General features: G+C 42.6%; 1 protein-coding gene across 2 annotated transcripts in view; it reads right to left on the bottom strand.

The window, feature by feature from the left end:
• Nucleotides 1-20,060: 20,060 nt before the first annotated feature.
• AOPEP (aminopeptidase O (putative)) overlaps nucleotides 20,061-27,566 on the bottom strand; it is a 594,389-nt gene continuing 586,883 nt past the window's right edge. The window contains exons 16-17 of one of the 2 annotated variants that reach the window (XM_033928031.1): nucleotides 24,516-24,660; nucleotides 20,061-22,866 (exon numbers count right to left, since the gene is read on the bottom strand). In XM_033928031.1, the coding sequence (XP_033783922.1) occupies nucleotides 24,520-24,660 (141 nt within the window). In that variant the 3' untranslated portion in view covers nucleotides 20,061-22,866; nucleotides 24,516-24,519. Of the gene's footprint in view, nucleotides 22,867-24,154; nucleotides 24,661-27,566 lie in introns of those variants that run through there. The other variant, XM_033928022.1, reaches the window with a different exon arrangement.

The raw sequence follows: 27,566 nt of genomic DNA, 5'->3' as shown, positions 1-27,566 counted from the left end.
CAGACCCATTATTTCTTCCCCCCCCCAAAGTTTGGCATATGCATGTCTCTTTGAACACCCCCTTCCCTCCGTGTACTTCTAAATCATGGTCCCCCCCCAAAGGCCTGTCCCCCCTTAAAGGTCTGCCTGTCCCACCTTGAAGGCCTGCACCCCCCTTGAAGGCCTGTCCCTTCCCCTTGTAGCTTCTCCCCCCCCTTGTAGGTCTGTCCCCCCTTGAAGGCCTGCCTGCCTGCCTTTCCCCCCTTGAAGGCCTGTCCCCCACTTGAAGGCTTGTACCACCCCCTTGTAGCTTCTCCCCCCCTTGTAGGCCTGTCCCCCCCTTGAAGGCCTGCCTGCCTGCCTTTCCCCCCCTTGAAGGCCTGCACCCCCTTGAAGGACTGCACCCCCCCCCGAAGGCCTGCACTCCCTTGAAGGTCTGCACCCCCCCGAAGGCCTGTCCCCCCTTGAAGGCCTGTCCCCCCCCTTGTAGGCCTGTCCCCCCCCTTGAAGGCCTGCCTGCCTTTCCCCCCTTGAAGGCCTGTTCCCCCCCTTGAAGGCCTGCACCCCCTTGAAGGTCTGCACCCTCCCAAAGGCCTACACCCCCCCCGAAGGCCTGCACCCCCCTGAAGGCCTGCCTGCCCCCCCTTGAAGGCCTGCACCGCTTGAAGGTCTGCACACCCCCCCCCCGAAGGCCTGTCTCCCCTTGAAGGCCTGCCTGCCTGCCTGTCACCCCCTCCCCCTTGAAAGCCTGCTTGCCTGCCCGCCCGCCCCACCCTGAAGGCCTGATGCCCCGACCCACCCCGAAGGACCGCTCGCCCCCCTGGCCTCCCCGCACCACCTATGAAGCAGCCGCAGCAGGATCGCGAAGTCAGCGTCAGCGATCCCTGCGCTGCTTCCTGCGCCACGGTCCCGCCCCTCCTCTGACGTCAGAGGAGGGGCGGGATCGCGGCGCAGGAAGCAGCGCAGGGATGCTGACGCTGACTTCGCGATCCTGCTGCGGGCTGCTTCACAGGTGGTGCAGGAAGGTCAGTGGGGCGAGCGGTCCTTCGGGGGTGGCGGGGGACTGAACGGCAAGGCCGGGAACACCCCCTTAGGGCTGGTACCCGGGGCGGCCCACCCCCCCCCCCCCGCCCCCCCCTAGGTACGCCACTGGCTCAGGTACTAACTCTGTAGTACAGACATCTTGAAAACCAATAGATACTGTCAGCTTAAAGCTCCTAACTGTGGCTTAGGACAATGTACAGGCTATAAGAGCCAGATTCTGTAAAGGATGTCTAACTTTAGGTGTCCACAATATTGATGTCCATTGACTTAGGCATCCAAATAAAGTGAATGATAAGTCTAATTAATGACTTTAACAAGCATTAATTGACTCTTAGACGTCCAAACGCTGGATGCAATTCTACAAATAGACATCCACAATTTTGTGGATGCCTATCAGAAAAAGTCACGCCTACAAAATAGGCATAGGCATGGTGTAGGTGTGAGAGTGGCTTAAATGTGGACATCCATTTACAGAATTGCATGCTGCTCAGCGTCCAAGACTAAAATGTAGGCATTGCAATACCAGGTCTACTTTTGAGCATGAGCAGGGCTCTAGGTAGATGTGAGTTAGGTGGACATGACTTAGGCGTCACTTAGGCATGCCATAGGTGTCCATTTATAGGTGAACGGGGCTTAAAAAAATATCTTTATAGAGGACTCAAGGTTGATATTAAGCTCAAAATATGTTTAATAAAGCATTACTCAAGCAAAGCACATGAAAAAATATATATATATTGCATACTAAACCTCATTTTCAAAAGGTTAAGAGGAGATATACTACTTACAATGGTTGTAGTTCAGAGCTAGTAGACGTGCCTGATGCATAATCCTGACATCATTGTGGCATCATCAATATGCACCTAGATGGCAGATTGTCACTACAAAATAATAAGAATCTCTGCCTGAACAAAAGGTCCTGTAGCTCAGTGGTAAAGGCACTACTTCCATCTTTCAAAGATCATGAAGTCAAATCCACCCCACCCCCAAGTACTGTTACAGCTTCTTATTTGATCTCATATGAGAGTATGGATTGTGGACTTTGCCATTTAAATTAGCACTCTGCCTTTTCCAGAATCAAGAGGGAAACTTATTTTTACCCTGAGGTGTGTGTCTATGATGTCATAAGGTATCACCTTACATGGCAGGAAGCACCTATGGCTCAGTGGTTAAAGGCACTGCATCCACCTTCCAAAGGTTATAGGTTCAAATCCCAAGTATGGTCAGATACCCCAGCATATATTCCTATTTTTTAGTGGCATTTTGCCATCTAGGTGCATCTTGATGATAGCACAATGATTTCAAGATTGTGCATCTACTAGCTCTGAACTATAGCCATAAGTAGTGTATCTCCTTTTCTTTTCTTAACCTTTTGGAAATGAGGTTTAGTATATATTTTCATGTGCTTTGCTTGAGTAATGTATTAAACATCTTTTTCTATCATTATCAAATAGGAGTCCTCTTTACCCCCAAATAAAAGTTTAGTATGCAATATATATATATTTTTTCATGTGCTTTGCTTAAGTAACGCATTATTAAACATAAAAAATAGAAGCCCCCTTCACCTATATTCAGACGCCTCAAGCACACCTAAGTGATGCCTATCTAGTGCCTAACTCATGCTCAATAGTAGACCTGCTTTTTTGCAAACAGTTCTCTTACTAAAAAATAGAGGATTTAATATGCAATATATATTTTGTTTTGTTTTTTTCATCTACTTTGAGGAACATAGAAATCAAAAGAGGAATTGGATAAGTGTTGAAAGTACATAGTTGATATTTACCCTAGAGAAATGACTGTTTCTAAATCAAGAGGATATAAACTTGGCTTTGGAATTGACATGTGGTTTACTATCTGAGTGTGTGTGGTGCAATGTTTAGAGCTACAGCCTTAGCACCCCGACATTGTTGGTTTGAATCCACCTCTGTTCCCTGTGACAGAAGCAAGATCAATAAAATATAATGGTGTTGCTAGCATTTCACTGCATTAAAATCACCATTCTAATAACATCATGATAACATTATAGATATTGTGAAGACATCTATGTGACGCCTAAATGGCGATTCTGTAAAGGATGTCTATTTATACGTCTCGAGACTCGCTGAGTGTGATTCTCTATAGCACGTCTATCCATTATAGAATCATGCTCAGCATTTTCCCACTGGATATCTACACAGTAATTTCAGATGTCCTTTGCAGAATTTGGGCCTAAGTGTCTGGAGAAAGCATAGCCTGAGAGAGGTTTTAAAACCCTTCTTGAATTTTTTTTTGTTTATGAACTCTTAAGCCTCAAAGGGATGGGGGCCAGACAACTAAGGGCTCCTTTTACGAAGCCGCGTTAGCGGCTTTAACGCGTGTGACTTTTTATCACGTGCTAACCTCTGCGCTAGCTGAAAAACTACCGCCTGCTCAAGAGGAGGCAGTAGCGGCTAGCGCGGCCGGCAGTTTAGCGCGTGCTATTACGTGCGTTGAACCGCTACCGCGGCTTCATATAAGGAGCCCTAAATGTAGAGCTACATGAAGAATTCAGTTAGTATGGCAATCGATAGGATTACCAAGTAATTGGCCTGAGAAGACCTTTGTACTTGCCGTGGATAATAGGGAATTAAGATCATTGGTTGGCCTATAGACCAATATAAAAAGCATGGAGGGCCACCAAAATCTTTAACTTAATGCATTGGCTGATTGGGAGCCAATGCTGTCTGCAAAGAAATAGAGAGATACATAGTTGTATTAAATAATAACTTAGTCGGACATTATTTTATTAAATAATAACTTGACTGCTACATTCTGAGCCAGCTGTAACCTTTTTAATTGATATAGCGGAAGCCCGGCTAGTAAAAGATTTTCAATAATAAAACTGATTTATTACCCAGGCATGTAACAGAGTATTACAGCTCTAGAATCCACATATGGTGAGAGTGAAAAATGACCGTCTGCCCAACATAACAATATAAGGTTCAAATGAGAGACTTTAATCAAAGCCAACTCCCAGTGACCTTACAGAGTTTATTTTTACTGGGATCGGGAGTTTCTTTGATCTACAGCTGAAAGGGAAGTGGTACCTACTTTTTGAGCTGATGTGCCACTGCTTTTTTGAGGACTAAGAATTTGTTTGAGGCAATCCATTCTATTGTATGGACTAGAAATGACAGTGAAAACAGGGGCTTAAAGCGCACCACGTGGAGCCAGTTCCTGGACACAGGAGCGTAAAGTTCAAATACTTTATTTCAAATTTCAAAATACACTATGAACACTGGAGCCTAGACTCTAGGCTCCAGGGTTCGTTGGCGTAGTTTGGAATTTGAAATACAGTATTTGAACTTTACGCTCCTGTGTCCAGGAACTGGTTCCACGTGGTGCGCTTTGTGGACGTCTCTTGTTTCTTTGTGGAAGTCTGGTCTTATGCTCTGTCTTTGGGACCACAGTTGTTACAGCAGGTCCCTCCAGTTGCTTTGTGGAATGTATGAAAACAGGGGCATAGCCAGACACTCAGTTTTGTGCAGGCCTGAGCCCAAAGTAGTTATTTATTCAATTTTTTATATCGTTCTCCCAAGGGAGCTCAGAACGGTTTACATTAATTTATTCAGGTACTCAAGCATTTTTCCCTGTCTGTCCCAGCAGGCTCACAATCTACCTAATGTACCTGGGGCAATGGGAGGATTAAGTGACTTGCCCAGGGTCACAAGGAGCAGCGTGGGTTTGAACCCACAACTCCAGGGTGCTGAGGCTGTAGCTTTAAACACTGCGCCACACACTCCCCTTAGGTGGCCACAATGACCCCACCCCTCCATCTGGCATTGTTCCCTTCTCGGGGGCATAGCTAGACACCCAATTTTGGGAGGGCATGAACCCAAACTGGGTGGGCACAACCCCACCCCTTCCCAAGCTCTCTCCCCCTCCAGGTGATCAAGGGTCACTTAATTCCATTCTCCCAACTCTCCCTCCCCCCCCCCCCCCGCAGTACCTTTAAATCCTTTAGGCTTTCGCCTGCCTAAACTATAAGTAACTTATTATCCTTGCCCGCACCAGCTCCAAGCCTTCCCTCTGACACAACTTCCTTGTCCCGCAAACAGGAATTTGCATCAGAGGGAAGGCTCAGGCTGGAACAAGTAGGTGGAATATTTGGTTTGCACTTGGAAGGTTTATACGCATGCCTAATAAGAAAATGAAGCTTTACCAGTCAAGTTAGACAAACCATTTTTCTTTTTCATAACAGTAAACAGCAAATACTCAGCATAGGGGCAGTTCTATAACACGTATAAATGTTGACAGTCTTCCCTATGGCTGATGAGATCTTTCAACCAGACAATGCGAGATGTCATACCACCAGAACTGTTCACAAGTGGTTTGCAGAGCATGACCAAGACTTCCAGTTGCTTCCCTGGCCTCCATATTCCCCAGACCTTAACCCAATCCAGCACATTTGAGACCACCTTGATCAACATGTTCGACCACTGGATCCACCACCTGTAGGATGCACTGCAGTCTGCATGGCTCCAGGAACTATCTGCTTATTATGCACATAGGTTTTAACAATAATGACATATATGCACATTTACAGACAAAATTGCCAAAATTTCACCTAAGCATTATTCTGTAAATACCCACTTCACTTAGATAGTGCACATTTGCAAGGGGATGCAAATATGGATGGAGCATAGCCAGGGCTCAAACTTACACATGTAACTTACAAATACTGTAAGTTATGCACTAGGAGGCCAACCAAATTTTGGTTTTGGTACAAAGTTCTTATTCAGCAGAAAATTTACAGCTAAAAATAACTGCATGTTTTCAGTGAAAGCAAAAAAATTGTGCTTTGTTCCATTTTGTCTCCCCCCCCTTCCCTGAACAGGATCTGCCCCACCACCCACCTATTGGCCTTCTCCTGGACCTATCCTACAGTCTCTGGTGGTCTAGAGATAGTTAGGGCAGATGTGATCTCTAGTCACTCTTGCCCGTATTGGCTCTGCTCTGAAAATGGCTGCCATGACCTCCAATGGCTGTCTCCCTCCTGCTCTGACTACATCACTAGTCTACCAAGAATTGTAAAGTACTCTGGGGGGGAAAGAGGGCTACTTTTTACAATCCTTCTATTTGTAATGTGATTGCAAGTAATGCAGTTATGATTTTGTATAGCTGTTTAAATAGTAAATAGGGTGCTCCAAATAAATGATTTTATTCAAAATTAGGAATTTAAGGCTGAAAATTTGAAATAATTTCCTTAGGAATTAGCTTCACCATGGAGTTTTGACATCAGCTGTCACTCTGAGTGTGGTACAGTCAGCTATTGTAAAAGCACTGTTGCTTTTATTTTCAGTTTTCATTAACTGTGGTCTGTGAGGGCAGAGATTATTTTGCTCAGAGATAAAATACGGTCTTTCATTATTTAATTTACTATTCCCCCTTTTACAAAACTGCGATAGCAGTGTTTAGCGCAGGTCAGCACACTGAATGCTCTGCACTGCTCCCAACACTCATAGGAACTCTTGCGCAGGCCAGTGCGCTGAATGCTCTATACTGCTCCCAATGCTCAAACACTGCTATCACAATTTTAAACAAGCGGGAGTGGGGGGGGGGGGGGGGCGGGTATATTAATTCTGGCTTCAGTGTTATTCGGGTGATTCTAAAAATTTCCACACTCTTGAAGAAGATGCAGCACTGTTGTCAAACTTGTGGCCTACAGAAGCTAGATTCTATGAGAGGAAGTTGTGGTGACTGTTTTCAAGTAGAAGTAGTTCTCAACTTATTGCAGTGGTATCAAAGTCCCTCCTTGAGGGCTGCAATCCAGTCGAGTTTTCAGGATTTCCCCAATGAATATGCATGAGATCTATTAGCATACAATGAAAGCAGTGCATGCCAATAGATCTCATGCATATTTATTGGGAAATTCTGAAAACCCGACTGGATTGCGGCCCTCGAGGAGGGACTTTGACACCCCTGGCTTATGGCGGTTAGTATGGCATTGATATTACAATGAAACAAAGTTTACATATTAGAAAATAATTGAGAGTTGAGAGTGTACACTTGACTGATGTTATCAAATACAAGGACTAGATGCGTTGAAAAATTACAATCTGCTTTTGTTTTTTTAAATTATGGATTGTATATTAGGCTTGTATAATGCCTGCAGTGTAGACCAGTTTTTGGGCTCCTTCAACCTAGTTTAGAAAGAATAATCTATATTACCGTTTGTCCTTAATTATGTACTTGTAAACAGTTGAGTCACATTATTATGACCATCGCTTACCTCTGATGTCAGGGATGCACAACCAATGCACATCATGCACAAACCGTGGGTATGTAAGGTGGGATGTCAGCAAGTTGCCAATATAACAACTGTGGTTTGAATCCCACAGCAGCAGCATTTCGGAAACGGTGGAGTTTCTGAACTGTTCACAGGCTGCTGTGGTTAAAGTGTACCATGAGTGGGGTTTCCATATATGTATCCAAAACAACTGTGCAGCAAACCCTGTTGCGAATGGGGCTCCGGAGCAGATGGCTGGTGATTGCATCCATGCTCATGAGGGTTCATCATAAAAAACAGCTGCAATTTGCACACGAGTACCGACATTGAACTTGCACCAATTGGCAGAGGGTTGCCTTCTCTGATGAGTCACATTTTGAGCTCCATCGAACAGATGTGTTGGTGTGTCAAGTGTGAAACCACTGAGAACAAACATCCAGCAATCACTGTTGGACGTACACAAGCTGATGGCAGCAACGTTATGGTCTGGGTGCCTTGATACCTTGCTGATCAAGTACACCTATAAATGTTGACAGTCTTCCCTATGGCTGATGGGATCTTTCAACCGGACAATGCGAGATGTCATACCACCAGAACTGTTCACAAGTGGTTTGCAGAGCATGACCAAGACTTCCAGTTACTTCCCTGGCTTCCATATTCCCCAGACCTTAACCCAATCCAGCACATTTGAGACCACCTTGATCAACATGTTTGACAACTGGATCCACCACCATGTATCTGTCAGCAACTGTAGGATGCACTGCAGTCTGCATGGCTCCAGATACCTTGAGCAACCACCTAGCATCTCATTGAGTCACTCCAATGGCATCTGGCTGCCATCTGTGCAGCCAGAGGTGGTTATTTTGGATATTGGCAGGTGGTCATAATAATGTGAGTCAACTGTGTATATCTAAGTACAAAATGGGAAACATCCCAATACTAACTTTCTCTTGTTATTCATGCAAGTTACAAGCATAAAAAGCTAGCAATGAGTTGTTTTGCACATTCACCCAAAGTTCCTTTCCCAGAAAATACATAACTACATCTGCACTGACTTAGGAACTTAAATATTCCAGACTTGTTGGGACGTGCTTGTTAAAATGGCTCTCACAGTTGTCAGCCTGTGCTTGCAGTGGCTGGGGCTGAAGGATAATGTTCTCTGGCTCTAGCACAGGGCTGTAGGCTGCAAGCTCTGATAATCCCCAGTGGAATGCATTGGTTCACATTCACAAAAACATTTAATAGTTTTCAGCTTCAGTTTTGCCAAAACCAGGTGATAAGTTTCAGCTGCAGTTTCCATTTTGGCTGAATTTAGCTTGGGTGGCAGTTTTGGCATCTGTTGAAACTACAAGGTCAACTCAGTCAGCCACGCCAACCCAATGAATCCAGTCAACTGAGCCAAGTGACTCCAGTTAACACAGGCAGCTGAGTCATCCAAGCCAACTGAGTAAATCCAATTAACACAGGCAGTCGAGTCAACCCAGTGAATCCAGTTAACCCAGCCAGCTGAGTCCACCCAGTAAGCCAAATTAACCCAGTCGCCCAAATGAATTCAATCAGTAGAGTGAGCTAAATGAACCCAGTTAATGGAATCAACCTAATCGATCCAGTTAGCTGAGTCAGCCCAGACAACCCAGTTAGCCAAGTCAATCCAGTCAACCCTGTCAGCTGAGTCAACTGAATGAATCCAGTTAATCCAGCCAGTCAAGACAGCCAAGGCAACCCAGTCATCTTAGTGAACCCAGTCAACTGAGTCAATCCAGGTCCACACAGTCAACAGGGTCAGTCGAGTCAACTAAGTGAAACAAGTTAATAGTGTCAGCCCAATCAGCTGAGTTAACCTAGTCAATCCAGTCAACCCTGTCAGCTGATTCAATTCAATTAGTGGAGTATATCAAGTAAACCCAGTCAGCCAAATGAATTCAGGTAACCCTATCACTCAGATCAACTCAATCAGCTGAGCCAACCAGTCAACTGAATCAGCCCAGTCAGTCTAGTCAGCTGAGTCAAGCTAGCCAACTGAGTCAGTCAAATCAATGCAGTTAGCCAAGTCCAATGAATCAACAGCATCAATGTTGACCTAATTTTGTTTCTGGTACAGTGCTGAAATCAGTTCAAAGTCTTTTTTTTTGTCCTGGTTTTGGCCAAAAGTTGTTTAATCTATGGCTGAAAATAACTGAGATTTTGATAAAAGGCCAAAAATTGTGCTTTGCTCCATTTCGGCCCCCTCCCCCCCACATTCCCTCATATAGGAATTGCCTGTTTTCCAAAACTCTCCCAAGTATCTTTTTCCACACACATAAGCCTCCTCTACAATTCCTGGTGTTCTAGGGGTATAGTTCAGACAGGTGTGATCCTCAAGTCACTGCTCTGCTCTGAAAATGGCTGCTATGAGCTCTATTGGTACTCTCACTCCTACCCTGACTACACCAGTAGTAGACTATCAGGGATTTTAAGGTAGTCCTCAGTTGGGGGGTGGCTATTCTGCTTTTTTTTGTAATGTGTTTGCAAATAATGAAATTATGATCTTGATTAGATTTATCTACTATAATAAAACGCTAAGCACGCATGCGCACTCTTACCGCCGTGTTCCCTGATCCATGATCTGTAGTTCTGTGGTCGGCAGAGTGTGCATGCACACTTAGGGGTCTATTCTAATGACCGGCGGCAGGTAACATGCCGCGACTCCCCCCCCCCCGGTGCAGACCCTAACCGGCACACCCGAAACCCCCATTGACCCTCCCAGCCGAACCTCCCACCGCGAGATGAACACAAACCTCCTGGCTCCTGCAGCATCCGAGGCACAGTAAACACACTGCTTTGCGGCCTTCTACTGGCCTGATTTCCTCTGCCGTGTCCCTGATGAGGGAATAAGCAGTCGGGTGGACAATGGGGAACCCATAGACATCATTTACCTCGATTTTCAAAAGGCTTTCGACAAGGTGCCACATGAAAGGCTGCTTAGGAAGCTGTGGAACCATGGGGTGGGAGGGGATGTGCACAGATGGATCAAGCACTGGTTGTCGGGTAGACTGCAGAGGGTCGGAGTGAAGGGCCAATATTCTGACTGGCGGGGAGTCACAAGCGGTGTGCCACAGGGATCGGTGCTGGGGCTGTTACTCTTCAACATATTTATCAATGACCTGGAAAAGGAGGCAAAGTGTGAGGTTATAAAATTTGCAGACGATACCAAACTGTGCAGCAGAGTTAGGTCCAGGGAGGAGTATGAGGACCTGCAAAGGGACCTGGACAAGCTGGAAGACTGGGCAAACAAATGGCAAATGCGCTTTAACGTGGAAAAATGCAAGGTCATGCATATAGGGAAAAAGAACCAGTTGTTCAACTACAAATTGGGGGGGGGCATTGTTGGGAGACAGCAGACTTGAGAGAGACTTGGGTGTGCTGGTGGATGCATCACTGAAGCCATCTGCACAGTGCGCAGCAGCCTCGAAAAAAGCCAACAGGATGCTGGGCATCATAAAGAGGGGCATAACAACCAGGACGCGGGAAGTCATCATGCCATTGTATCGAGCGATGGTGCGTCCACATCTGGAATACTGTGTTCAGTATTGGTCGCCACACCTCAAGAAGGACATGGCGGTACTTGAGAGAGTCCAAAGGAGAGCAACGAAACTGGTAAAAGGACTGGAACACTGCCCATACGCCGAGAGGTTGGATAGGCTGGGGCTCTTCTCTCTGGAAAAAAGGAGGCTCAGGGGAGATATGATAGAGACCTTCAAGATCATGAGGGGCATAGACAGGGTGGATAGGGACAGATTCTTCAGACTGAAGGGGACAACAAGTACGAGGGGGCATTCGGAGAAACTGAAGGGAGATAGGTTCAAAACAAATTCAAGGAAGTTTTTTTTCACCCAAAGGGTCATGGACACTTGGAATGCGCTACCGGAGGAAGTGATCAGGCAGAGTACGGTACAGGGATTCAAACAGGGATTGGACAGATTCCTGAAGGATAAAGGGATCATGGGATACTGAGGGAGGAGCTGGGATGTAACACAAGTATAGAAAGCTAACCAGGTAATAAGTATAGAAACCCAACCAGGTCGTGCATGTGCAAGACCAGAGGGTTAGGACTTCGATGGGAAGATAGGACTTCAATGAGAAACCAAGGTGGCAAGGGAGCCCCTTCTGGTGATTCAGACAGGTCGTGACCTGTTTGGGCCGCCGCAGGAGCGGACTGCCGAGCAGGATGGACCTATGGTCTGACCCGGCGGAGGCACTGCTTATGTTCTTATGTGGCAGAGGAAATTAGGGCAGTAGGACACGAAGCAGCGTGTTTACTGTGCCTCAGATGCTGCTGGAGCCGGGAGGTTTGTTGGCCGTCTAGCGGTGGGAGGGTGCCATCACAGGCAGTTATTGTGATGCCTGTCTGGCCACACAGTCCTTTAGCATATGTTTTTTTTACTTTTTAGTTTATACATACTTGTTGAACTTCATAGACCTTTTTGGACACGCCCCCTAGTGACATTTAATTTATGTTTACGTCTTACGTCCTTCAGCATATGTCTGTTAACCAATTGGATTCGGCCACGACCTCTACTGGCTCCTTTTTATATTTATAGAAATTAAATGTTGTCAACCCAAGTGGCCAAAATATCCTATACTCATATGTAAAGCATATACCACTTAATATGAGAAATACACCAAACAGGTGGCATAATCTTGTCCTTTTTATATTTGCAATTTTCCCCGCTGCGGCCCCTTTTTTCATCGCATTTGCGAGGCACGTTCGGTTTTAGCGTTGGATTCACACAGGCACTTGGTAAGTTTAAATAGTTTGTCAATTAACACACTTTATCTCACTTCAGCATTTATCTTTTATATAATTTTATGTTTTTAGTTAGCGTGGCCCCATTCCATATCTGTTTAACATTTTTAGATTCAAACGCATTTAGTTCTCAATGCACGTATGCAGCCCTGCACTTCTTACTATTGCTTTTGTGCATGAGCGCGGGATTTTCTCTATTTTTTAGCAAGTTTACACTTTTCCCCGTCTTGGCATTATCATCTTCAGGATTTCCTTACTTTTTATTGGCATGTCCCCTTTGATTAGATCCTTATTGAGATGTTTCATATTGTTGGTTCTAAATATTTGGTCATTGATGTACAGACGTAGCACTGCACTTCTCTTCTTATCTCCTAATCTTTTTTTTGTAAGTCCTTTCAGTAAGCTCACAACCCGGTAAGGCTGTATAGATGTAGCGCTGCCATTTTTATTATCAATACCGTTGGCATCCTCGTATTTATAACCATTATTTTTAGCACTACACCGTATGGATTCTTAATTATATCATATGCACCTTTGCTCATATTGTGCTTTATGAACTGAAAACCACCAATTGGTGTCTTATTTTTCTAGATATGTTTTTATACTTCTTAATTTTTCAATATAGTTTTTATACCTTTTAGACCTTTGAATATAGTTGTGTATGTCTTATTACAACTAAGAAGTTTTATGATGCAGTTTTTTCTTAATATTACTTTTTATTAATTTATATATTCTGATTTATAATGCTATGGTCTTTTTCTGATTCATATTTTAGATACATGTTTGAAATAAAATAATATATTATGCATGTTCATATGAAATATGTCATATATACTTTTTTAATATCATTTTTAAAGTAATATAAACCATTGTTTAATTAATCTTTTGTTAATGTTTAGTAATATGTATTAATTTTTATGACTTGTGCTAATATGATCTTATGTTTCTTTCATATTAGTTTGATACCTTTTTATTGCAGTTTGTTTCAATACCTTATCCACCATGGTCTCTTCCATTTTTTTCATCAATCCATCTTTTCATCATTCCATTCTTTCTATTTTTATGTCACTTTTAGTTTCATCTTATATAGTCAATTTCTTTGATATACTTTCAGTTTTGATTAAGTAATCAGCATGTCTCACAATCCTTTGCTTTGGTCACTTTAATTGATATCCCTAACATTGTTTGCATGCTTCTCTTCTTTTCTTCCCTTTTTTTCACTCACATGTTTTGTAATACTATATCACCCCACAAGAGAGGGATATGGAATCTCACACACATTTCACACAAACATTATCACTTAATCACTTGTCACTTGCTTACATGTTTGCACAAAACACATTTGATTTTTATTATGCCACACCATTTTGACTGAGTATGTAGCAATTGTACACATATCATCTTAGGATTATGATTTATGTTTAATAGGACCCCTGATGAAGGCGTGTTATCCGAAACACGGACCATGTCGGGTCCCTTGGTTGGTAATAAAGTTGTAGATTTATTGAAATAAACAATGCCTACATCCTGTACATAGACTGCAGTTTTGTTTTGTTTTTTTTGGATTCTTATTCCTAACATCATTAGATGGCCGTTTCCCCCCACAATATTTGTGTCAGTGAATTTTTGACACTTGGGGCCTGATTCTGGAAACAGTAGCTGCCGTGTCCAGAATTGTGTCTATTTTTTGTATAGACACCTTAAATATAGGCCAGTGTTTTACAGGCTAGGCAGTTCCATCGGTGCGAGTCAAATGCCTACATTGTAGGTATCGTTCGCTGCATCAATATTAAAAAAAACAAACAAACTTGCATCCCAATTGGTCCATTAGATGGCAGTAGGCAGCCTATTGCCGCCTACAATCAGGACGCTATTTTGAGAATCAGGCCCTCAAAGTTTAAAAATGTTAACATTTTGTCAATAAACTCCATTTGTGCTATGCTTTATGACTAACAGCTGTGTCTTATGGTACAAAACCAATACATTTTAATCCCTGAATAAGCAGGGACTTTTAGAGCTCCTTTTACGAAGGTGCGTTAGGGCCTTAACGCGCAGAATAGCGCAAGCTAAAATGCCACGCGCGCTAGCCACTACTGCCTCCTCTTGAGCAGGTGGTAGTTTTTTGGCTAGCGCATGCTCTAGCGTGCGCTAATCCGGTGCGTGCGCTAAAAACGCTAGCGCACCTTCGTAAAAGGAGCCCTTAGTTTTCACAGACTTCTTTGGTTCAGATCATGCAACTCAGCCAGCATGGGTTTCCACCTTAAACATGAACAGATTGTTACAGTTTATGACATTGACCAAACCCTAAATTATTAAACCAGTGTTTATAAGAGACCACTTGAAAATATTTTGTAAAAAGATTTCAGTAATAATTTATGTACTATGTACAAAAGAATGTTGCATTTTCATTTTTTTTTTTTTTCAAAATCTAGAAAACTTTGCATCTGTTGATCAGCAGAGTGAATTTGAGAATTTTCTGCGTTAGCCCTGGGATGGTTCATTACTGTGTGCGATACCCCCAAATAAGTATAACACAGAACAAAAAGGTGACAGACAGCACGGATCGTGGTGTAGTACAAAGAAAGCATTCCTAAATCTCAGAGGTTCATGAATATTATGCTGTTTCACCAAGTCTAATACTGATGTAATACACAGAAATTATTTGTACTACAAAAAAACAAAAAGTTGAAGGACTGGAGGAGATAAAATCACCAAAATCTAAAGAAACACTCCAATATATATATATAAATAGAGCTTATTTGGGATTCAACTCTATGCTTACTCCAGTGTCCTACAAACTTTGTTGAGCCGCGGCACACTATACATAGTGGCTGTGTCTTGAGGAATCCATAAGTGTGCAGACATCACCATGATGACATCACACGCATGCATGACATCATCACGTCAATATCCGTATATGTGCGAAGGCTCTCCAGATGGGCTCTGAGTTGCCAGTGGTGAGTTCCAGCAGGGAATAGACACGGAGACGAGAGGCGCCTTACCTATAGGACGTGCCTCTCACCGCACGTCTTGTAGGCAGTCAGCCAGCACCGGCGCCTCTCCTCCTCCCCAGCGTGTCAACACACAGTTTGAGATACACTGGCTTACTCTGTGAGTGTGGCTGGAACTTGGTACGGGCCACCTGAGGCTTTTCCCCTTCATTATTTATAACTGTATGATGCATACATCTATTTCTATATACTGGAGGGGTTCTTTAGATTTATTGATACACAGAAATTATCCAGGGATAGGAAAACCAGGTTTTCTGTAATCCCATTTATTCTCATGCAAAGTGATATCATTAAAAATACAATCAAAACCTATTCAGTTATCAGTGAGGCTGAGCATGTGGTGATGACCAAGCTGGTATGCCAGCTAATTACTGGTTTTAAGTATATCAACAGAAATTATTTTCATCACACACTGTATATATTTACTTTTTTAAAAGATTAGAAACATAGAAACATAGAACATGACTGCAGAAAAGGCCACGGCCCATCTAGTCTGCCCACACTAATGGCCCACCCCCTAACTACCTCCATGAAGAGATCCCACATGCCAATCCCATCTTTTCTTAAAATCTGGCACGCTGCTGGCCTCAATTACCTGTTGTGGAAGATTATTCCAGCGATCAACCACCCTTTCGATGAATAAATATTTTCTGGTGTCGCCATGAAATTTCCCACCCCTGATTTTCAACGGATGAAACTAGGCACTAACATTTATGTGTGCATTACAAGCATACCGGGCCAGATTCTATAGATGGTGCCAAAATTGTGGCACTGATAACATTTGGTGTGTAATGGCATTCTTCAGGATGAGCACTCTTTATAAAATAGCGTTGGGTGCCAAATTCACTCAGCTTTGGGCATGAGGACTTGTGCCATCTGAAATGTAGTGTCTGGCTGAAACCCTAAAGGTTCATGTGCCAGGACATCCCCTTTCTTCACGTAATCAGGCACTGCTACTTAATGTTCCAGATTTTAAGCAAATTAGATTGAAGATGTATAGGGACTCCATCTTTATGGTCATGGGAACTCCCTTCCAAAGGAATTGAGAAAGATTGAGGCCTTGAGTTCATTTAGAAAACTTTTAACAGCATGTCAGCTTTCTCAGCCATTTTTATGAATTAAAAAACCGGACATTTTAGACATTATTCAGGATTTTGAATACTGTGAGGGCATAATCAAAAAATACATCTAAGTCTATTTTGGGCCTAAGTCAATAGTCGCCCAAAGTCAGTAGTGTCTAAAGTCCATTCTCAAAAAATATGTCCCAAATATATATATATTTTTTGGGGAGAATCGTCTAATTATACGCCCAGCCGTTTGATCGTCCAGACCGCTAAGTCGTCTATCTTTATACCCCATTCTTGTCCAAAAATTCATCCAATCAAAAATGCCTAGAACAAGACCTTTTGGACATAAGAGGGGCCAGCAAAGTGATGGACTGGCCACCCAGACATGGCAACAGAATAGTGGGGCACCTTACAGGGCACTGCTGGGAACATCACAAAAAGGGTGCCACATAAACATCTCACCATAACTCCCTTATAGGTCATGGTGAGCCCCCCAAACCTACTAGACCCACCTGTCTACCACCCCAATAGCCCTTATGGCTGCAGGTGGCACCTATATGGCAGTACAATAGGGTTTTGAGGGTGCATATGTTTCACCATGAATGCTGTGCTAGAGTGGCTTATGGGCCTGGGTCTTCTTCTCTATGGTTCACTAGCCCACCCCCGACTACTTAAGCCACCTCTATGCTGCTCTACTAGGCTTTCCTATGCCAGGTGCTGATGTTCTGGAGGAAGGTATGTACGTTTTTATTACAATTTTTATGATAGGGGGGGTCAGTGATCGCTGGTGCAGTATGGGGGGTCTGTACTTTGTATCTGCAGTGGTTATCTGGTCACTTTGGATAACTTCTGGGCACTTAGACCTGTTTTTACATCGCCTAAGTCACAACGTACATGTTCTGTCTAGGCAGTCTCATTAAACTTTTGGTTATACTTGCAGTACGTCTAAGTCTAGGTCAGCCCACATTCCACCCAAATCCCACCCTCACCACTCCTCCAAAAATGCCCCTTTCAGCTTAGGGTGTACAGTGGAACTGAAAAGGCCTAAGCTGTTTTTAGATACGTCTAAAACCCGACACTTGGACAACTTGTCTTTTTGATCATCCAAGCGCCGATTTAGCCGGGATTTTAGATGTATTTCCATTTCAATTATGAGCCCCTGTGTGTCTTGAAGAGTAATATGTTTGAATGTTATATCTTTTCTATGTATGTTGTAAACTACTTAGATTTCTAGATTTGGGTATTTAAGAAATTTTTACATAAAATAAATACTTTAGAAGTATAAGCTTGTCAGCCGATTGTTTGCATAATTGCATAATCTTTGCTTTGATGTTCAAGGTTAATGAAATTCTATTACTACCTAGTTTTACTGACAGAAATATTAAGAAATTTCTCTTTCTCTTGATCTTTCCAGCAAAAGGAAATAATTTTACTGCCAGGACTTGGTTTCAGTGAAAACAGACTTTGTAAAAGATTTGCTAGGAACAGATACCATGTTCTGTGTCTGAATTCAAGAGGGCCTGGGATAGGCACATGGGATCTCTCAGAGAGAGAGAAAAGAGATAATGGTTATTGTGAATGGGCAGACTAGATGGGCCATTTGGCCTTTATTTGCCGTCATGTTTCTATGTTTTGTTAGGGTTTTTTTTTTTTTTTAATTTACTTGGTTTTCCAGATCAGATTTCTTGCAAATCAAAGCGTTATTGCCAAAGATAGAAAACACTAAGGACAAAATGCACTAAAGTCAACGATTGTCGCTAAACCTGTTTTCATAGCTTTAGCGACAATCGCTTTTCACAATTCACTCAATTCACAAAACGGCCCACTGCATGTTTTCCCTCCCCTTGGGGCCTTAGGTGTCTGAGCCAATCAGGGCCTTAGGCTCCTCCCCGTACATCACACGGTGCACCGGAGAGGGGAAGGACCGTCATTTTACATGGGCAGGCCCTCAGAGCTGGATGTACTGTACTTCCTTCCAGCTCCCATCTACCTAGGTATTGGGGGTGGGGGTGGGTTCAGGGAGTGGGGTGTGGGAGCATTCAGTGGCAGTAGGAAGTGGGCATCCCTCTTGCCTCATTTTTCCGGGAGGAAGGGGGAAGGGTAGGGGATGGTTTGGGGGGGGTCGGTGGTGTGGGGGGTCCAGGACCATGTGGAGGCATGGCACAGGGGTATTTAGCCAGGTAGGAGGGAGCAGGCATCCCTCTTGCCAGCCGTGGGGGGGGGGGGGTCATGGTGCTGGTTCTTGGGGGGAAGGGGTCATTGGAGAGGGCCTTCAGTGTGGGAGGGTGGGTGGCTTATTTTTTTTTTTATGGGGCAGATTGTGCATGTGTACCACACGAACATCTGCGCCAGTAAAAAAAAAAAAAAAAAAGCCCTAACAGCAATGACAGGAGACTGCTCCTCTTGTCACTGCTGTTAGGGCTCTACACATGTGTCAATCGCACACTGAGCAATTGATCTGTGGGGTTTGAATGCAAATGATTTGTACCTCCGTGCATGCAAACTTGGTAGCGCATCGATCGCTGGTTCACAATCAGTAAGAAAATTGACCAACAGCGATCTAGCCCTAAGAGTCACCAGTGCACTTTGTAGGGACCATCCACAAACATATTCTCATGTGGTAACTCATGAATTTCACAAGCTACACTGTAATGCGACATCAGTTGATGGGTCACTTAATGCAATGTTTCTCAAGTTGGGGCTGGAGTATCCTCTTGCCAGTCGGAATTTCAGACTATCCACAAATAAATATGCATGAGATTGATTTGCATACACAGGCTCCACTGTATGCAATCTCTTTCGTATATATTCATTGTGGATATCCTGAAAACCTGAATGGCAAGGGGGTAGTCCTGGACTGACGGGAAACACTGATTTAATGCTTACGATTAGCAAAGAAGCAACAGCCAAACTGAAAGCAACAGTACTGCTGATTATCACTAAGAGGGCAATAAAGGATCAGGTGATGTTCCTCCCTCAATCTCCCCCAAATTCTCTTATTTTCTGTTAAAAGATATTACTTTCCTTCCCCAATATTAAGCCTATAGTCACCACCATAAAAAAAGAGACACAAAAAGTCATCCACCGTGGGCAAAATATTCCGGATATTCAATGACAGTATCCAGAGAGCGGCTGCAGTTGGATATCTGTTTAAAGAGGTGAGATACCAATAATCCTTTAAACTCTTGTGAAACGCACTAAAATCTTTGAAACTTGGTTAAACCACAAGTCAATGTGTACCCAAATTGGGTGTCATGAATTTCACAAGCTACACTGTAATGTGACATCAGTTGATGGGTCACTTAATGCAATGTTTCTCAAGTTGGGGCTATCATCGGTCTCGTATATTCTCTTTTTTCTTCAATTTTTATCAATACATTTTTTATCTTTTAATATTTTCAATGTTTTAAATACTTTACAGATCTTATTTTATATTTATATGATGATCTTCATTTATTAAGCGATACTCTCCCACTAGAGAATATAATTATGAAGTACTTAGCTTCACGACGGAAGATCTCCGTTTCGCTCATATAACATTTAGAAGAGCTTCATCAGGGAAAGCGCCAGCGATAGCACTGTTTATGCCATCGGCACTATATAGTCAAATTTCTACAAAATAGTGAAGAGACTACAGATTTCGAAGGCACAAAGTGCCCGATGATAGCTCACTTTGTAGTTATTAGCTTGAAAAATATATCAGGCTTAGCTGTGAGCGCTTGAGGCCTCTAGTACCTCTTCATAACACCTATTTTGGGTACACATTGACTTGTGGTTTAACCAAGTTTCAAAGAGGTGAGATGTCAGCCCTATTTGGAGAGCAGTGATATTCAGCTGCCATCCAAGTAGCACAAAGGACAGATTTTATGCTGTCTAGTTATCTGGTTAGTGGTTCTGAAAATCACCACTGTCTGGATAACTTGTGTGTCTTCAGTATCCAGATAGTGCTGAACCAGCCTGTGGGGTAATAAGAGTAATATCCAAATAAATGCTTTTAAATAATTGGCTCCTTAGTGACTGGTCTATCCCAAAATATTGTCTCTCTTATTTTCTGTTAAAGGATGTTAGATTTTTTACTGACTTGTTTATACTTCATGGTCATCATTTTGAATTTTTTATTGAGCCCAGTATATATCAATACAACCAGAATGTGCAGCTCAGACAAATGAAGTAAAGGTTCATATTTTTTTTTTTAAACAAGCAGATAGAGGCAAAAGGAATAACAGGGCTGAAGTGTCATGGAAACTTTTCATAAATTTCACCAGCTAAGAAACATGAAACTACATGGTCTGATTAGAGAGGCCTCTTTTGTTTTGGAGGGAAGGTACAGCACTGTTTCTTTAACATATTTCCTTTGGCAATTAAAGCACCCAAAAAAAAAAGCTGTCACATGTGTAATGCCATTGACGTCTTTTCTTATACTCTGCTTAAATACACTATGACCTTTTAAAGATTTTTGAAAGCATGATCAAGGCATGGGACTTTCCAAAAAGGGAAGGAACATAAATGTAATGTTTAGAATTTCTAAAAAAAAAAAAAAAATCAAACACCAGGAGATCTTTAATCACAATGAAAAATGCAAACCCCTAATTCCTCAAAGGCATAATACAGATAGCTTATAAGTGGAAAAGGAACAAGTAACAGCAGAACAGAGACAAAGCAGAGGAAATGAGAGGTTGTTAGTAGCCTGGTTAGTGAGAAAAGTCATGGGGGATCATTTGTTAATAGCATACACGAATGGCATTAGGGCTCATAGGAATGAAATGCACCCTGCAGCAGACAGCCCACCATGGGAATCATTTACAAATCAACTGCAATTAATCATACAGTATAAAGGACCACTCGTGGCAGAGCATGCAAACAATAAAACATGAGCTCAACAGTTTTCAAACTTTAGATTTTATTCTGATTAGCCTTAGCTCTTCATTTTTACATTTTCTTTTTTACACGAGGCATGCAGCAAATAAAGGGTTTTTTGGGTGGGGTGGGGGGGGGTTGGTCACATGTAGTCTTGTATACTTTACAAAAAAAAAAAAAAAAAGGTGTGCCTTATTTTGCTCAAGGGCCCGACTCCTGTTCCTGCTGAACTGAGCCAGTATATAAAATAAGAACTGATATCAGCTCAGTAGGCACAGGAGGACGGGTCCAACAACAGCCTGGAACGACAGCAAGTGTAAATGGCAGCTCCAGCCCCGACATGTCACATGCTGCTGAGATTGCTGCACCTCAAAACACTGCTGCACAGTTAGGACAATCTTGTTAAACCATTAATGATGCTTTAAAAATGAAAATTACATATTGCATTGACTTTATAACAATGGGCGAAATACTAAATCATGGACAAAGCACCTATTAACTAAACATTTCACAAAAGTATATTGATCGCACAAAGTAACTTTAAAGACTGATTAATTATGGGGTGTCTAACACTGCACACAAAACTAAGAGCTTTTTCGTGCATTCCTTACATTCCTGGTTGGGCAAGTGATGTTATTCAGTCTCTTCAAGTCTCCGCCTATCCTTTTGAAAAATGGATTTTGTACAGGTGTCTCCTACAGTTGGGGGTTCACTAACAAATACATCTCAGCCGATGATCTCAATCTGTCCAGGCAGGCTCAGACTTCACCCAAAAAATCTTCCCTCTCACCCTCTCTTCAGGTGCAGAACTTAGCCACTGTGAACAAAGAGGAAAGCAATCACTGTTCACCAATCAGCTAAGCTCTGCACCTTGTTAGAAAGGTCAGGGTTCCAGGCATGGAAAGTACCAGACAAGCTTCTCCGGTCCTCTTTGTTGTCTAGATGAGCGGTAGAAGTCTCGGCCATTGCTGTGTGGTAATCCCTGGCAATGTGATTTTAATCTTAAATCACAAATCAGCATGCCAGGAACCCAAGCAGCCACAGCACTACAGGCAACCCAGTGCAGTCTCTACTGCCCCAACAGCTAAGACGTTTCTTATTTAGCAGAAGGTCTGCATCCTGATATGATCCTGATAGGTTCTGATGCTTTCTTTTTTGATATAAGACACAGGATGACATTTTCCCTTTCTTTTTTAATCAGATTGCCTCATTTAGTTCGCTAGTTTAAAAATTCAGACACAGCTACAGAGAGAGGATTCGCATTTCAGGAGTATCTGCAAGAAACAGAGCATAGTTGGTTCTGAGATGTTACATATGAATCTGTCAGTTGCAGTGTGATCACATTATCCTACAGTCTTTGAAAGGCACAGACTGGAATGAAACCTCTGGACATCAAAACAGAAAACAGATACTGCTAATTAACGAAGACTTTGTCAAGACTAATTATACCTCTGTGCCAGAGTTAGATCACTAGCAGACATAGCAGAAAATAGAGAGTATTTACTCTGGCTCCGTTTTATGCTGCTTTTCCTTTGGAAGAAGCCAAGAGTTGCAAGATGGGGAGAGTCAGAATACACCACAAAAATAATGTCCTTTGGTGTTAGTTGGAGACAGAATACAACTGGTCTTCCTTCTTGCGGCACTACGAGAAAAATGCAACTCCAACATTCCCCAGTAGCTCGAAAAAAACCCCAATATACCAATACACATCTGCCGATATTACAATCTCTACTGTTATAAAAACATTGTTTAAATTAGTTCTGCTGTAGTAACTGCAGGGAAATGGCAGAAAATGCTACTAGCGATTGTGTTAACTGGTAACAGTCAAGTTCTGGACATGCTTTATTCGTTCGATGACATGGGCTGCATGCTGGCCACCTGTAAATGATAGAGGTGATGTTAGGTGCTATCCCCCTCCATTACCTTTGTCAGAGTGCATGTGGATTTAACATTTAAGAACACACACATTTTATCCCCAGACAAGCTATCTTCGTGTACTGATCTAAATAAAATCCAACAGCAGATAAACTGTGCTGTACTGCATGTGTATCAAAAGCAGCCACTCTGCATGTGTATACCAGTTACCTGCATTAACAGCTGGAATACAGTTCAATTCTTCCATGCTGCAGACATTCTGTCATTTCAAACTAAAATTGCACAGCCCTACAGAGCCTGCCCCTATTTTGTAATTTGCTGCCCCCATCTTTGAATAAAGAAGGCAACAGTTCCCAACTTTTGGCTCGTAAGACCATTCTATACCCACCCTCAGCTTTTTTCCTGGCAGCCTGGGCCATATCTTACCAGCAGAAAAACAAGACCTTTTACTAAAAACATGTTTTTACCTAGCTTGTCCTAATCCCCCATAAGTAAGGTTTTCCTTTTCCCTTTCTTCCTTTCTCAACTGCCACATAAGAGACGGCAAAGTGCAGCATTCCACGACATGTGGAGGCCTGAACCAGAAAGACTTCTGGTTCCCACTGAATCCTAACTACAGACTGATGTTTGATGTCTGCTAAATTTACAGATGATTTATAGTGTCAAGGTTTAGGTATGCGAACAATCCAAGTAACACTCTGTTCTTTCATTAGGCATAACTGAGGCATGAAACAACCAAGGGCTCCTTTTAAAAAGGCGCGCTAGTGTTTTTAGCGCACGCACCGGATTAGTGCACGCTAGCCGAAGAACTACTGCCTGCTCAAGAGGAGGCGGTAGTGGCTAGAGCGCACGGCATTTTAGCACGCGCTATTCCGCGCATTAAGGCCCTAACGCATCTTTGTAAAAGGAGTCCCAAATATACCCTCCCCCCCTCTTTTAATAAGCCGCAATAGAGGTTTCGATCATGGGCCAGAGCACTAAACGCTCTGATGCTTATAAAATTCCTGAGTGTTGGAGCATTTAGCAATCTGGGCCAAGGTAGAAACCTCTTCCGCGGCTTAGTAGAAGAGGGCCATAATTATCTGCATGCACAGACCCCCATACGGTTACTCCAGAATTTTTTCAAGCAGTCTGAAAGAAGAAAATACGGGGCATTAATAGATTTTATTAAATGGGGCCTTTGGTTGAATTGCAAATCAAGTGTTGTGTTCCAAAGAGGCTAATCTGGCTCCCTTATCTCTGCTAATAAAACCACTTCATCAGGACACAGTTAAGGTCAGAAGCCAAAGGATGTGAAATGCATCATTTTTAGTTGAATGTAAATTTTTAAAATCACATCAAGTCAGTAGTATACTAAAAATGAACTCTTTTGTACATTATCTTCGTATTCACTGCTTCCACCTGAGAGATCCACTTAATTTTCAGTTCAGTCTGTGAGCTTTAGTAGAGAGTTGGTGATGGCAAAATCTCTCTGTCTCTCTCTATGTATATATATTTTTTAACTATTCAAGGGGACAAAAGTTGGATAGTTTTTGTTTCAGTGGTAGCTTATTTCTTTTTTCAAGTTGTACTGAAATAAGCTTATAAGCAATAGATGTGAACATTTAGAACAACAAGCTGTGTAGTAAAAGTATGTTAATGATGAAAATCACCTCCTTAGAACAACATTTCTCTCACAACTTTTGCAGTTGGTATGTCCATTTGCTCTTGGATTTTGGCAAAGCTCCTTCTTGCCAGCTGCTGTTGTGCGACATTCTTGTTCACCATTAACTCTCCATAAAGATATACGCCCATGGCCTGTGACGGGAGAGAAAATCAGCACACTCCAGTAAGAAACAGAACTGAATGAAGACTTCAGAGGCAGTAACCCTTCATCTCCGTTATATTAAAAAAATATCCCTTTTCTAATTATCAGGGTAACTAATATTCAAATCAAAGACCACTAAATCAAGTCATGACTCTTCTAGACTGTAGATAACAAAAAACTGTAAAAGGGGGGAAGTTATCAATGTTAGCTGCAGTTAAGATGGGTTATTTTACATTGCAAGGAGACCCTTTGTGCGTTTCAAGGCCATACAGATCTCAAATGCAAAAGAACTGAAGTCCAGTGAATTGACAAAGTGAAAATATTTTTATTAAATTACTGCAAATGGTTGTTAAATTGTACTGTCTGACTATTGAATGTGTAATGGTGACCTTTACATTATCCCCTGGGAGTCCCTTATATGCAAAACTCAGAAGTGAAATGATCTTAGACAATATTTCTTTAGAGAAAAGGCAGTATATAAAGAGTCCAAGTAGTGGTAAACACTAATAACAAAAAAAAATCTTACAGGCGAGGGATAAGTGTAAAGAATTCTTGGTTCTGAGGATGTGGAATTTCAAGTGAGTTCTGCAAGATTTCAAAGGGAAGCTAAATGGCCAGAATTGATGAGCTTAAGGAACTCCAACTGCTACTCTGTGTAAGGCAGGATTAAGGTATAAGGAGAGAAGGCATGTGCCTAGAACCAAAATATATAAGACAAGCTTTCTCTTGGATGCTAATTCAATGACTTCTAATATAGAATTTTACTCTGGTAAGTCAGTTGCTAACAGAAAGAAAGGGGGGGGGGAAGAGGGGGGTCAGAGCCACTAACTGCCCCTATCCTCTTCACACAGCCCTGCAGTCATCATGAGGTGTCACTAAGTAATGCTTCTTTGCTGATGCTCCATCAGCCACCACAGAAACACTAAGGCCCAAACTGTGAGAGTTAAAAGTATTTATATTCCAATGGGGGCCTAATACATCTGTTTCCATAGGTATGTGTGTAGATCAGCTTTCACTCCAGTGAGCCTGGCATGAGACTGCCCTGAAAGGGTACCAGATTGGGGCAGGGGAGCAACCCATCCAGATGCAGCTTGGGGGTGAGCTATACAGTGCTCCATGGGCAACCAAATAAGTGTCTGGGCACAGGGTGATGCTGGGGGTAGAAGGGAGAAGGGGGCTGGGAGAGCAAATAGTTTTAGAAGGGGAGAAGCAGGGGAGTGGGCGGATGGAAGGGAAGCGGGATGGAAGCTGCGGTAAGGAGGAAGAAACGGCAGGGTACGTGAATACTGGAAAAGGTTAGGTAGTTTGACACTAGGGAAGGGGAGAAGGTAACAGAAAAAGTGGATGGATGCTATGAATGAGGAAAAGCAGGAGGAATGGACGCTGGAGAAAGGAAAGAGAGAGGACTCTAGAGAAGTGTGAAACAAAGAAAGGGCAGGGTCTTTGAATGGGATGAGAGAAGGTGGAAACCAGGAGAGGTAAAAATGGAAATGAAAGCCTGGATAGAGGGTAAAAAATAACAAAGGGAATGAAGATGAAAGAGGAGATGGATGACAGGGAAGGAACTGGGCTTGGTGAGGGGATGACAGGCAAAGGAAGATACAAGAGGCTGGAGAGGCACCCTAGGGTATACATATAAATGGTGGAAATGGAAGGATGGAAAGTGGATGAAAGACGATGGGAGAACAGGAGGCTGGGAAATGGGAGGACTAGGGAGATAAGAGCAGGAAATAGAAAGCTGGTAGGTAGGTAAAAAGTATAAAGAGGACTGCAGGAAGGAGGAATAACATTTAGCTAAAAGGAGATAAAAGTACATTTCTGTTTCTTTCTTCAACGTTCCACTGCTTTCCATTTCGTTTTCTCTGCATATCTTTAGTTTCTAATCCTTTAGTAGGTGATGATCTATCTGTGTTTTGTCTGTGCAAATGAGATAAAGCAGTGGTTCTGAAACCTGTCTGTTATTCAAAAATCCAGGAGTTACAACAGATCCTTTCACCAAATGCTCAACATGGCTGAAGCATACTAGATTTATGAGGAAACAGCTTTTACCCAGTTAGCTGTTTATTCACTACAGAGTCTGCTGCTGGCCTGCCAGAGATGTCCGAGGACACTGCTGCTCCCGCTGAACACCAATGTGATTTAAATGGATCATGATACATTTAATCAAAAAGCCTGTTTAACATGCAGAAAGTGCTAGAACTGTTATTTCCAAAGTGGATTACATAAAACAATCATCATTTTCCCCTTTGCCTGTGAGCTAGGCACGCATTTACTAATCTGAGAGGGCAAGAAATTAACTTTGATCTTGCACACAAAGTAGCGTCACACGGCTTGACAAAAGAAAATGAAAAAATAAAATAAAAAAACGTCTCCCAAACTCCAGATAGCTGTGTTACAAATTCTTTAGTCAGTCTCATAAACATGCTCTTTTTCTAGCAAATACAAAACACGTTAATCCTTATTTGGCCTTGCCTGTGTTCTAAACATACCGCTGCAATACAAGGCCCTTAATATGGAAGGATATGGGTGTGGATCCGTTCTTCTCCCTAAAGGGGAAAGCTTGAATGACACTTAAGAATAATCCAAAACTCATAACCCTTTCATGGTGTGACTGGCCATCAAGTGTAGCTAGCAAAGATTGTTTATGAGTTAACACCCCTTCTCCCCCCCCAAAAAAAAAGTTATTTTCTCATGACCCTTTCCAAGCAACACTGATTAAAGCAACAAATTTGCTGTTGCTGAATGTGTGATGTGCACACGGAGTGGAAAAAAGATCTGGCTTAGAGCTTGTACAGCAGCTAAACTGACCTAGTTAAGCATGCAATTATTCAAACTATCTACCTGGTTATCGTGCAATCGTTTCTTCTTTACAGAATGTCCATGTGCATAAAATAGA

Source organism: Geotrypetes seraphini, chromosome 1 (genome assembly GCF_902459505.1).
Source record: "Geotrypetes seraphini chromosome 1, aGeoSer1.1, whole genome shotgun sequence".
In the NCBI taxonomy this organism is placed as follows: Eukaryota; Metazoa; Chordata; class Amphibia; order Gymnophiona; family Dermophiidae; genus Geotrypetes; species Geotrypetes seraphini.
The sequence above is the reverse complement of the archived record's forward strand: the minus strand, read 5'-3'. Positions and strand labels throughout refer to the sequence as shown.